Genomic DNA, 14,469 nt, shown 5'->3' with positions numbered 1-14,469 from the left:
GTCATCAGGTCGGAACCAGTGTTCTTTTAGTATCACTGAGATACTATTGTAGTTTTTATTAATATGTTGAATTTGTCATCAGTAATTGAATTAGTTTTATTATCTTTTTATTTTCCTATTTTCATTTTTAAAAAAAAAAATTTTTTTATTATTTAAATAATATTTTAGTATTATTATTTATTATTATTTTATTAATGTTTATTATTATTAATTTTATTATTTAGTTTTTAATGGTATTGGTATTAAATTAAACTAAAAGAAAATGAGAAATGTTGTCTTGTTGACAGTTGAAATAAAATAAAATATACAAAACGTAAACCTTATTTCAGTTCTTTTTTTTTTATTTTAAAAAAGTATTTTTATGGTTGTAAACCCTGTTGTCATTTATTTTATTTTATGTTTATATAATTTTCAGTTTAAATGAGAAATTAAATATATTTAGTTCATGTTTATTTGATAAGTATAAAAAAATTGTGTTTTTAGTTTTAGTTCACTATAATAACCCTGTTTTGAACAAGAGAGTGAGTAAATGATGACTGAACTTTAATTTTGGATAATTCTTTTAAACTGATGGAAGTTGCTAAATCGTTTGAAAGTATTGGAACCTTAGGTAGTCTGCATTGCATCATAAATACATACTGCATATTTCATATAGCACTCACTATTGACCTCCCAAATCATGAATTCACACTGAAACTGCATGATGTCTGATAGTTTTGTTGGTGCAAATCACTGTCAGTGTGAATGCAGCCAGAATTCTAATGATGGCAAAATGAGACCCATTTTTCATCCAATAAACTTTATTACATGCAGTTACACAGTCCAGCATTGCACTAGCATGTACGCACGACTTGAAGAGGATTCGACACTTAAGTACAAAGTACAACTGATTGACATAATGCAATTTTCACAAACCATCTGCCACCGTCACAAGCGCATAGGAGAGGTTCAATCTGAAAAGAACCTTGAGATGAAAGATCTTTCCACAAACCACTCATGCATCTACTTAGACAACAGTACTTAAGAGCAATACCTGAGGAGTAATACATATGATAATAAAATAAACCGTTGCGATATAACAAGAGAAAACATTAGCTTCTGTATTTTCTCATTTAGGCTACTTTTTTAACACCTATTTACAGCCACTCTTTTAGAATTTGTCTGTACAATTTTTGAACTGACATCAACAAAGTACTATAATTATACATACACAGACAGCAATAAATATAATCAGCAAAACTGAAAAAATAATCAATTACAGATTGAAGTAACAGTACAACGCTCAAGTCAACATTCCAGAAAGTTCTGCAAGGTTAGGCACTTAAGACCGGAGAGCACTTACAGCAATCGAAAGTGTCGTTCCAGCGACGGTTTGACATCATTAACGATCATAAAGGCAAACGAATGTACGTTGCATGATGTTATACATGTATCTGCATCTTATAAGTCACTGGATCCTCTGACAGCTAAAATGCCACAGCCTGAAATGCCACATATACAGTCAACCACGTCAACTAATGAACAAGTCACTATAAGGCTTTGTACGATTAATGATTATGGTACAAAATCTTCCAAAGCAGCAACCAGACAGTTCATTAAACCATATGCACATCAATATTTCAGAGACAAGATAAAAAATACGAACAATCTTGCAAAGACATGCAACTTTTTTGGGTGATGTTTGGCCCGGAATATACTCTACACAAATATGTTTATTTCCAAAACTTCTAGCAACAGCATACTACAAGATTTCACAGTTTTGAAATGTGGGAAGTACAGCTTGCATTGTCAATTTTGCAACAAGGGGTGCTATTGTACCTGTTTAACTTCCATTACCTCCTAGTTTACTTCCGATGAGTAAAACCGTTGATTGAATTAATGGTACAAATATTAAAAGGAAACATATTCAACCTCGATTACTTAAGTTTGTACGCGAGCCTGTTTCCACCTCAGAATACAAAAATTATAAAAAATAACTGTGACTTTGACTTTATTTCTCATAACTGTACCTTTTTATCTAATAATTTTGATTATTTCTCATAATTGCGACTTAATTTTTTTTGTTACTGCAACAATATCAGTAAATCTCACAACCGCAACGTAGTTTCTCTTAACTTTGAATTAATAGTGTAATTGTGTATTTTTTTATAAAATTGTTGTTATTTTTTGTTGTTGTTGCAGGGTTATTATCATTAACTAAAACTAAAAAACCTTTAAAAACATTTTTGTTCAAGGAAATAAAGCTAAAATAAAATAAATATTAGATGAAAAACGTAAACTAAAGAAAAATTTTAAATGTTTCCTTGGCAACTAACAGAAATAAGTTTAAGTTGAAGCCCTAAAATGACTAATTAGTACGAAGCCACGCACATGGCATGCGGGAAAAAAAATAGTGTGCACAATTTACTATTTTGTTCCCTTGATTTATAAATTGCGTGCACGAATTACTAATTTGTTCCCTCGATTTGCTAAATCGTGCACATGATTTATAAATCGAACTAATTAGCAAATTGTGTGCACGATTTAGCAAATCGAGAGATTTAGCAAATCGAGAGAATAATTTAGCAAATTGAGGGAACGAAATAGTAATTGTAATTAAATAATAGTAATTATTTAAAAATAAATAAATTGTGTACACACGCGGCTCCGTAAATTAGAAATAAATAAACAAAAATTGAAATAAATAATAAATGAAACCTATAAATAGTAAGATTTAAAAAAAAAAAACACAAAATTTTATAAAATTTGACTGAAAATATAAAAATTTTAATTTTAATTTCAATTAAAAAAAAATGTAATTGAAAAACATAAAAACAAATATAACAAATATAAAAAATATTAATAAAAACTATAATACTGTATATAAATAATAATAAAAATAACACTGAGTTACATATACTGTATTTCTTATTACTACACCTTTCCTCATAACTGTGAGTAATTTTTTAACTTCCTTTTCATCTGAGATGGATACAGTCTTTTACAGGTTTTGCTACTGCTACAGCAACGCAAGAACACAAGTTATATATGTGCAATAGGAAGCCTGCAATACATTGACATCTACCTGCCTGCGCAGAGTATGTTTCTGGCCTTCACGCGGATGAAACAGTGGTAAGATTTCTATTCAGAAAACTAACATTAAAACAACTCAAGGAGAGTAAGACCTTTGTTTCGCATAGTTTGAAGTTTAGTCCCTACCCTATCAGGACTCACATGCTGTTGGGGTTGTAGCAGAGCATGTTGAGCTGCAGGTTCTCATCCCAGTGTCTGAGGATGATAAAGAGTTGATTGGCCGTGGCTTTGACCGACGCCAGGTCTCGGCCCTCTGGGATGATCTGTTCATCTAGCCACATGCTGGCCTTGGCTGCGATCAGCTCCCACTCGATGAAATAACTGGCCGAACTGTGTTCCAGCCAGGCCAGAGCAACCGCGGTCGCCCACACCATGCCCTCAGGGTCTTGCACGGCACTTTGTAGGATCCCAGGTGAACCCAGCCAGGGCGTCTCTGCAATTTCAGACTCAGACCCCCGTCCACTGTCGTGCAAAGAGCTGATAGGCGACAGTGGGGCTTCGGTCGACATCGACGAGAAGCCACTCAACAGCGAGGGCTCGCCCTCCATCCGAGGGCTTCGGGCCTGGTATGATGATGAAGACGTGCGGGACACCAATTCCTCGCATTCGGAGTTCAAGTCCAAATCTTTTGGAGGAGGCGAGGAGCCATGCTGGACCTCCAGACTCTCAGAGCGCCGGGAACCGGAGTGGGACACATGGGTAAGGCTGATTCTGTGGCTGGTGAAGGGCGACGTCCACTTCAGCTTGTCCTGGGCACATTGATGGCATCACACAAAAGGCACTGTCCAACATGAATGCCCCACAGGACAGCTGCAATGACACCTGCAACAGGAAGTATAAAAACCATAATGTCTATTTAATCAGTGCTTAAACATATAAACAAGCTCAGAGACAGAATGTCAGTAAACCATTTAAGGTCTTTAAGCATTGTCAATTACATTAGCCTTAAAAATACGCTCTGCTGATTTTGTTACGCCTCATCACCATTTACTTTGAGTAATTGCCATGACCCATATATTCTACTCAAATAGCACATCTCATTTAACCAGACACAGCGATCATGAGATATTGATCAGTTCTTGTTAAATGTCAACAGATCTATTACTCACTATACATAAAGAAGACTGCTTCTGTGTGCAAGGTGAGTATTGACCGGATATTTATAGGTTATGAGGTGAGTGGATGCAATACACTCAATGACGTCATTAGTGCTAGTTGAGGTTTGTCAGACATTGTATGCTGACCTTTTGAAGTCAACATGAATTGTTGTTTGCAACACATTTTACTTCCACAATGAGTAAAAAATATTTGTATATATGTAAAAATGTTTGTATGTAATACATATATTTACACTATATATATATAGTGTAATATGTTGTGTAAATGTGTGTGTATATATATATATATATATATATATATATATATATATATATATATATATAACTACATATTTAATATATATATATCTATATATATATATATATATATATATATATATAACTACACATTTAATGTTAATTTCTAAATTTATTATATATTACAAATCATCCATGTATGTGATAATCCATGTCTATAAATAAAATAACAAAATGTAAATTTTATATATTTTACACACACACACACACACACACACACACACACACACACACACACCACACTATATATTATATATATATATAAAATGCATTTTAAAAAAAATCAATAGGGGCAATTTCAGTTTCATGTCGACTTCAACTGTAAGAGCATCAACATCCTGAAAGTAGAATATGGCGACAGAAACCAGAGGGATGTAGTCCTTGTTGTCATTTTCGCTCTCTCCCACGGAGTTGCTGATTTTGCTCTGCGACCGGCTCATGAAGCCCCTGGCAGCTTTCGTCAGGAGACGCGTCCTGCTCAGGCTCAGGCTTGCTGGAGGCAAAAAGAAAAACAACACCTTTTAACACCGGTGCCTCACTGTCATCATTAAATGCACAGACACGTCTAAAGTGCTTTTTCTTGGTGAAATCTACCCCTTCACATTCGTTATTTTGTGCAGTGTGCACACATCCCTGATAGCGCTGCTCCTCACGTTTTGGTCATTAGTTCAGCTGACATTTCAAGTGAAAGCGAGAGGTAAAACTGTGAAAGAGATTCCAGACACAAAAGGGAAGTGTTTATCTTTTGTTTTAAATTTTGGATATATGTACTTAAGATATGGGAATTTGAAAGGGATTAGTATATGATCCAGGCTGGATTTGAAGCAATTATTTATCAAAGAATAATACATTGCATTAATCATTTATTTAGATCACGTAAAACTATTTGTGCACATCCTAATTAATATTCAAGAGTTAAGCCTACAGTATGTAGTGACATCACCACCAAAACCCCGCCCCCAAAGCGTCACCCTCTTCCAATGTTTCTTAAAGCCAAACGCTAATTAAAACTGAAACTGAGTGGTTGTGACTACATCCAGACTATCCTTTATTTCATATATCCACTTAAACTCAAGATGTTTAGGCAATTTTTTTAAAATAAAATGCTAATAGCAAAACCTCTGACGTCAATAGAACAAACACTTGCCAAAAGATAATTGTCACACTGACTCGTTTAATTGAAATAAGGCATTATGTAGGCTACTTCACATCAAAATATAACAGCAAAATAATTGTAAAATAAACTTAATACCTGCACAAAACTGTCGTATTTTAATTTTTTTTTAATTTATTTTTATTTTTTGTGTTTTATGAGTGTTTGTATTCTTTGAGTGTTGAAATCATTATATGAAAGCAACAGACTACCAAAGCAATCAAAATGCAAATTCGAATGGCGCAGGAGCGATGCAAACTGTTGAATTATTCATTTGTGTTCTGTGAATTACAGTGTTTTTAACTGTGTAACTTGATTTGTAGACGTTGTTGGCTCTTTCCCCCTTCTCGTTCCTTCTATCTACACCCACCTGGCAGAGAAAAGGCTCTCGACTGATCTCTGCGAGGGGTCGGAGGTCACAGACGGACTCCTTTGAGAGGCTGAAAGAGAGAGCAGGTTGGTTCAGTGGTAGAGCACTGCGTTAGCAGCGCAAAAGGGAACACACATACTGGTAAAAAAAAATGTGTAGCCTGAATGCACTGTAAGTCGCTTTGGATAAAAGCTAATGGTAAATGTATATGTGTAATTTGTATTTACTCTGTTTTGCTATGGATAAAAGTTAAAATAAACTCATCCGTGCTCCTCTAGGTCAAATCTAATGAATGAATTCAGTAGCTATGAACTTGAGTGATTAATGCTGCTGTGTTTGACATGCTTGAATACGTGCAAGACTTGTAATAATTGAAGTAACCAAGTGAATGCAGTCAGATAGAGAAAAAGTACCTTCAGAAGAGCTACATCGTTCCCAGCTGGAGGATGAGGGGGATTTGCAGGGGGATTGAGATGCATTGTCTACGTCTGCAGAGCAAAGAAGAGTTTTAGGGTGCAGACAGAAGTCCTTTTTACATCAGTTTGGTATGAAAGCTGTTTTAAGAACTAGCATTTAGGAATCACATCAAAGTGCATTTTTAAATGGGTCTGAGCTGAAGATAGTTCATGTCAACTCCAGAAGAGTTTACAATAACATGCATTCTGTACCTGTATGTTTGTTTGGTCATAGCACCCCTGCTGGAGATTTTAGTAAAAGTAGTATTCTATATATTTAATATATTTTAAATGTAAATTATTCCTGTCATGCAAAGCTGAATTTTCAGCATCATTACTCCAGTCGTCAGTGTCACATGATCCTTCAGAAATCAGTCTAATATGCTGATTTGCTGCTCAAGAAACATTTCTTATTTCCAGGGTTGAAAATAGTTGTGCTGCTTCAAATTTTTGTGGCACATGTGGTACATTTTATATTTACTTGATGAACAGGAAGTTCAAAAGAACAGCATTTATTTGAAATAGAAATCTTTTGTAACATTATAAATATCTTTACTGTCACTTTTGACCAATTTAATGGATCCTCACTGAAAAAAAGTATTAATTTCTCTCGTTAAAAAAAAAAACCCGGACTTATGAACAGTATAATGTATATTTTTACCAACTTGTCCCCAAATTGATATGATATTCTCAAAATACTCTGACAATACATATATTTTTGTGTCAAAGATTTGTGGGAACTTTTGCTTCAGTTTCATGAGGCTCCTGGAACTCCTAGAATTTGACAGTTTTCCATGAGGACTGTACACAAACTCTGTAAATCTGTTCAAAATTTCATATATATATTTGTCTGTAGGCCAAGTTATCCCAAAGTTATGATGTTTTTGAGCATTTTTGTGACATTTAACCAGTGGCACTGTCAGTGAACTGCTTGGGTACCAATAGTCATTGCGACCCAATGCATTCAACAGACCAAAGCATTGGAAAAATCTTTCATGCAATATAAAAATCGGATTATTTATGATCCATCAATATTCCATCCCATAACTCCACACTTGTAAACAAGCCCAACTGTCACTATTTTGTTATCAATCTTACTGTAGCATAATGCTGCATCTTCTTGCCCAGGCAAATCTGATTGCGAGCGCCCCAGACCTACAGAGTAACCTCGGTTCTTCCTGCTGCCGGAACGAGAACTGCAGTACGAACTTCGTTTATGATCCTCCCCTGGAGATAAACAAATATACAAGGAGTCATTATCAAGATCTAATTGTGTGCTTAAGCCAGGAGCGACTGCTTCGTCTGTTTCCCTGCGCTCCTCCCTGTTTTCTTCCTTCTGAGAACAGCGTCTTTGACGTAATCATTGCAACTGCCAGGCCTTGTGAGCTCAGATGAATTCGAAGAATGACCTACCAGGATGGCTGTACTCAACGAAGGTGGGTAAATATTCATTGCTGTCCAGATCGATAGGTACAAATGCTGTGTATTTGCTCAAGATGTTGCAGGCTTTGCTGGTGTGGATGGCATAGAGCTGGTACCTTCTCCCAGAACCTACAAGAAATGATATAGTCGAGGGATTTGGTCAGATATTCAAGTAAGTTGGATGTTTTAATATTTGGCAATTCGACTTACCATGCTCAATCTCACACTCTTTGTCCACCATGTGTTCAAAGTCTTGAATAATGGAGCTTCCCGCCAGGTGATGGAAGGTTTCGTTCCACAGATCCTCGTGTACTTTCTCCTCCCGCTCTCGGCCTTTCAGGTAAGGCTGGATGTCAAAGGCCACCTCCCATCTCATGGGTTTCCCGCACAGCAGTCCTGATATGACCGCTTTGCAGTTTCCCTTTCCGTGACTGGCCTTAAATTCTGGTACGTGAGGATCCTGGGGCGTTTCGACTTCACAAAGCTGATGCGTGTAGCCATCTGTTCGAAAATACAGAGAAGGTAAGCATAATATTCAGAGTATTAACAGATGCATTTCCTGCTGAAAACAACAAAAACCAGTTGGCTAAGCTTATAAACAGCTTAAATGATGGGTTGAAACTCTAAAAGCTGGATGGATATTTAAAAAAAAACTAGTTGTTTGATTGCCTAAGTAGTTAGTTGACTAGAGGAACCCTGTATAATTAAGGTACATCAGATTGTGTTGAGATGCCATTTTTAGCATATGTTCATAGTTTAAAAACTTAAAAGCACTAAAAAGGTTTTTTTAGTGTTGAAATTGCTTTAGACTTGGCACATTCTCTTAAAAATGCAACTCTCATTGTGCTGAAAAAGAGTGAGATGTCTGAAACTTATAACATGTAGCTGTTTAATAATGGTAGTGACAGGCAATTAGGTTAAATATCTTTTTATTGCACAAAACTATTAGCTGATAGTTGCCATAAAAACCGAGATCTGTGGATTATGAATAATGACAGGAAAATTGCTCACAGCAGGCGATTTGAAGTCTGTCAGTCTGGAAATTTATTGTTGTGGATTGGTTATATAAGCTGTGTTCTGATGCCGGTTAAAGTTATGAATTGAGAGACATTAATAGTTTATTAAACACCAGTATTAAATCAATAACAGAACTTTTATTATCTTACAGTACACTACAGTTCAAAAGTTTGGGGACAGTATGATTTTTTAATTAATTAATTAATTAATTAATTTTACTTGTATTCATTTTTTTATATATCTATTCGGTATGGACACTGTGAAAAATGACAGTTAAGACATTTATAATGTCACAAAAGATTGTTATTTCAAATAAATGCGGTTCTTTTGGACTTTCCATATATCAAAGAATCCTGAAAAAATGTATCACAGTTTAGCACAACTGTTTTCAAAAACTGATAATAATAAGAAATGTTTCTTGAGCAGCAAATCATCATATTAGAATGATTTCTGAAGGATCATGTGACACTGAAGACTGGAGCAATGATGCTGAAAATTCAGCTTTGCATCACAGGAATAAATTATATTTTAAAATATATAAAAAATAGAAAACAGGTATTTAAAACTGTAATAATATTTCACAATATTACTATTTTACTGTATATAAATATTATAATCAATTTATAATCAAATAAATATAGCCTTTGTGAGCAAAGAAGACAAAATATTTTTCAAAAACATTTGAACTATTCTAAAAATATCTATCAAATTATCTTACCCACATTTTTTAGCCACTGAATTTCTATGACTTTCCATGATCTTTCCAGTCGAATTTAAAGCAATTTAAATTTAGCGATTTCTGGGAAATGCAATGCATATGCCTGGTTTGAATACTTGGAGTTTAAACTTTTATACTTAGAAGTATACAAATACGACCTTCAACAGACGGACTGATATTATCACCGCAGGATTGTTGAGTTTTTACTCCTCACTACACTCAACAGAGAGCGATATCTAGCTGATGAAAAATGTTAAAGGCATACAAAATCAGAAAAATTCCTATTCACTATTGCTTTTTTCAGAACAGATTTTACAACTACAACTGATTAGCAGATTCAGTAGTTTCTCAGTCTGCGCTCTCCAGATATTGTTAAGTGCTTCTACGCCCACACTGTGCAGCTGATTATGGGTATTTAAATTACAGTGTTAAAAAGCCAGCTTAACTCTTAGCCCAAGCAGTGCTAAGATTATAATGCATCAGAAATTGACGTCTTTGTTCTTAAATTCGAAGACTGTAGTGAAGGACCAACCTGCATCGCCGGTGCTGCCTAGAGAAGGGCTGTCAGTTGAAGACCTGGAACCGTCTTCCACGACTTGGCCGGGCTGGGTCTGATCAACCTTGGACTCCCCCTGGAGACACTCTGGTTGTTGCACTGGAGGTTTGTGAGCAGTTATGGGACGTCCTCTTGAGGACGTGGCACACAGGCTGGCCAACTGTGGCTGTTGGAGAAATTAGTAACAGTTCATTAATCCTTTTGCTCACTGTACTTGAATTACACAGTCCAATATGGCTCATTTGACGTAGCCATTTATCTTCTAATACTGAATATTTAATTGTTCTTGCCTATTTTAAGATTCAGATCATCATCTAGAAATAACTCAGGCACAGTTATAGATTATGGCATATATTTAACCCTTTAAGAGCGCTCAAATGTCTGTTGAAGAGTATTTTCCCTTTAAGAAAGCATGTAATTTTAGCTGTGTGTATTTGTGCAAAAAAGTTCATTTATTGGGAAAAAAGTACAACAATACAAGACATAACACAAACAGAATATAGGTTTATAATATTAAACATTTATCAGTCATAATATAATTATAAATATAGGCATAAAATTATTATTTAAAAATAAAAAGTATAAATGCAAATATTATTTCAATGTTAACATTTAAATGGCATTTTAAAAACTAGTAGTAAACATTTTAAAACATTACTGGAAAAAAAAAAAGTATTTAAAAATAATTACATAAAAAAAGAAATATTCGATATATATTAAATATAAAAAAATAAAATATGAAAATATACAAATTATTAATATTATAATATAGACTTGATTTTTTTGACAGGTTAACACAGAAGCACTTTTTAGGTACCCCGACAAAATCTTTTACCCATCAGTGTATGGACATGGCATCAGGATAGTTATAAATTGCTTGTTTCCTGAGCTAAAGAAAACGCACAGTGCCACAGTAATGGTGCTAATGATAACAACTCTGAATGTGTTTCTGTGCCTGCACTTATCATGCAGGTTTCTTATTGTACTTTCCAGCATGAAGTCAACATGGAAATCTAATTTATTCCACCTCATGTAGAGGGAATTTATGAACACAATGATTCTCTGAGTCGCCGTAACCATGCCAGTTCCTACAGCCATGGCTCTCTGTTCACTTGGGTCTAATGGCAATTTGGTTCATGAAAAATTTATGCCTGCTGAAGAGCTAATAAGGACCATTAAAGTCATTATTGCATGCATTGAGGGGAAATCAAGGACTCTTGTTATTGCCGTAGATAATCTGTAATATTTCTCACTTCTTTTTTGATCAAATTTCCACGGGCAATTGCTTGCCGTGCCGAGTGTCGCCCAGACTATTGATATCTTCTCCCCTTTCAAGGAGCGTGACATTGAAAATTTTATCGTGGCCATCAAGGGTTTTGTCACAGTTGTCAGAACTAATTTGTACCCTGGACGACAAATGCAAGTGTCTGGATGTTCAATATGTCTCTTGACAGGGTGTCAGCAATGTGGGAATATCACTGAACTCATTGAATTCGAGAGACAATGTCATAAAATAGGAGAGATAAATACAGGACATGTCATTGTTTTGTCAGCCAGCATGCTGAAGAATAAGTAATTACTCAAAAAATTTCCTTAAAAAATCTTATTAAATAAATATTTGTAATAGATATTTTTTAACTCCAGTTGCACATGATGCACATTTTAAGATAACCTGACAAAAAAAAATGTTACAGGAAACCCCAAATGTTAAGGAGTGTGATTACTAACATGAAAAAATATTGCTTATTAAATAATATTTAAATGTTTATATTATTTAAATACGTTATGTGTAAAAACATATTTAATTGTTTATATTATTTAAATTCAATAAAACTATGCTACTACCAACATGGAAAAAGTACTGCTTTTTAAATCATATTAAAAATAAATACATATTTAAATGTTTATATTATTTAAGTATGCCAATACTCAGACAATATTATAAAATGACTATATGAAAATGGAAAAAAGTATTGCTTATTAAATAATATTTAAAAATAAATAATTGTTTATATTATTTAAATATGTTAATGTTTGTATAATGCTATTTAAATAATAACAATAAACCCAGTTTAATTAATTTTACCACATAAAGCACATTTTTAGGTAACCTGAAAAGGCAACCCAAAATATTGAGGAATGCAACAATTAACATGACAATATCTTGCTAATTTAATAATATTTAAATTAAATAAATATTTAATTGTTTATAGTATTTAAAAATGTTGACATTTAAATAATACTACTAACATAGAAAAAAAACATTGGTTATTAAATATTTAATTGTTTATATTATTTACATTAAATATGTTTGCATTTATATAATCCTATTTAAATAATAAATATCAATATTATTGGCTTGAATAAACCCAGTTTAACTCATGTTACATTTTACATTTTACAACCCAAGCACATTTTAGGTAACCTGACAAAAATAAATGTACTGTAGTCTATTAGTAAAGCCTCGATTCAGTAAGCATATAAGCATCCTTAAGTCTCTTCAGTTGGCCTGCTGTAAAGGGTTTTCTACTGTCATGCAAGACATGAGTACAGCCATCATTATCAGTCTCAAAGGATGCACACCTCTCTGTTGCGGTCTTGATTACATATTAATTTGCCTCTAGGTTAGGGATATTTTGGGCCTCATTATTTCAGCCCTGTTCAAACGCTGGCACATCTTTTGTGATGTCCGCCAACCTTTTTTCTCCCACTGGACTCCAAAGGTGCATTTATATTTCAGTGCGTGGGTGTGCATCACAAAATAGTCCACCTGAAAACATATTTCCTTATGCACATTCTTGCATTGCTTAATCGTCCAGGGAACTATAATTCATCTTCCACTGGCTATGCAATCTAAACTCTATTTATGTGGATGTGGCGGTAAGAAGATTGAATTACATTCTCATCAAAGAGCTAGAAATGAGTTCAAATAACCCTTTGGAACAAACAGACGAATCCACGGAGCTCTTCTCATATCATAGCAGATGCTTGGGTTATAGCAGATGGCGCGGTGAAGGCTGCCTACAGATATTTCTTCTAAAGAAAACAACAACTTCCTAAACAGAAGCCGTCTGCTTTGTGTCAAAACACACAGGCACCAAAGGGGATTACAGATACAAATGTTTTCTTATCATTTCCAAGTTTTGATGTTTATTGCTTACTCAGGATATGTATTATAAGATATGATCATTCATAAAAAAAGGTTCATAATGTTTATGAATCTCTATTAGACCAGCGAAAACAATTACCCAAAGAACACCAAATGCAGACATTAATACTTAGCCAAAATGGTCTCCTCTCTCATATGTAACATAGAAATGTCTAATTTATTCTAGTCGATCGCTTTGTTTGGATGAGTCATTTCAAAGCAAAGTCTCATTCATTCTAGTGAATCTGTTAATTCTGAACAGTTGTATTCATTCTGAACAGTGGTATTGGGAAATCTGATTCATTCTAGTAAATGGTTCTCTCTCTTTCATACTGTAGTGTTGGAAAATCTGATTCAGTGAATCAGTTCGTCCAAATGGTTTGTCTGAATGAGTCATTTTAATGAACTGATTCACAAAAATGATTCACCAGTGTTTTAGAGTTATGTAAAGGTATTTTGGTTGTATAAATTTACCTGTTCAACTTAAATCTAATTCAACCTAACTGAGTGTTCATTAGTAGAAAACCCCACATGGCAAAGATCCGCTCTGATTAAATTGGATAGTATATTTTAAGTAATCTATGTAGCTCCAATGTACTTTTTGTTCGTAGCCTGTAGTATACTGCATTTTTATCTACTTCTAATTATGTTAAAATTACAATGCATTCTGAAGCTCAAAGTAGACTTTTCCAATGGCTACAGACACATTTTCAAACACATTTTGCAATGCAATAGCAAACAAAATCATGCATAGTAAGAAGCTAATATTTGTGTAGCACATGTTTCGAGCCTTATGGTTTAGCATTTACCAACCTGGTAGTCCATTTTCCACTGAGCTCCGTGGTCAGGATGTGTCTGTCCGATGAGCTCCTGGACTTTTGCTCTTCTAAGGGGTTTTTTGCCCACCACTGAGCTGGGGTCACTGGGGGTGTAGGCCTTCTTCACAGGGTTGTAATCTACAATCTGATTGGTGCTGTAAGCACGTCTTCTCTGAGAGGTGGCTGTGTCAGTTCCTGTGTGAAAATAAAATAAAATAATTTGTCTAATTTTTCTCTTTCATTTTCACTCAATTTATCTTGATGTTTGTTGACTTCATAAAGAAACCTCTCTTTCATCAGAAGACTCCAAGGAATAGGTTCATAC

General features: G+C 34.4%; 1 protein-coding gene across 1 annotated transcript in view; it reads right to left on the bottom strand.

The window, feature by feature from the left end:
- Positions 1-2,994: 2,994 nt before the first annotated feature.
- LOC109048470 (von Willebrand factor A domain-containing protein 5B1-like) overlaps positions 2,995-14,469 on the bottom strand; it is a 36,465-nt gene continuing 24,990 nt past the window's right edge. Inside the window, 11 exon segments of the mRNA XM_042713579.1 lie at positions 2,995-3,823; positions 3,826-3,847; positions 3,850-3,894; positions 4,853-4,976; positions 6,011-6,080; positions 6,424-6,498; positions 7,564-7,692; positions 7,879-8,016; positions 8,098-8,388; positions 10,155-10,344; positions 14,140-14,339. Of these exon segments, the coding sequence (XP_042569513.1) occupies positions 3,210-3,823; positions 3,826-3,847; positions 3,850-3,894; positions 4,853-4,976; positions 6,011-6,080; positions 6,424-6,498; positions 7,564-7,692; positions 7,879-8,016; positions 8,098-8,388; positions 10,155-10,344; positions 14,140-14,339 (1,898 nt within the window). The 3' untranslated portion in view covers positions 2,995-3,209.

This window comes from Cyprinus carpio, chromosome A23 (assembly GCF_018340385.1).
Source record: "Cyprinus carpio isolate SPL01 chromosome A23, ASM1834038v1, whole genome shotgun sequence".
Taxonomy (NCBI): domain Eukaryota; kingdom Metazoa; phylum Chordata; class Actinopteri; order Cypriniformes; family Cyprinidae; genus Cyprinus; species Cyprinus carpio.
Note: the sequence above shows the minus strand (reverse complement) of the source record. Positions and strands in the feature narration are given on the sequence as shown.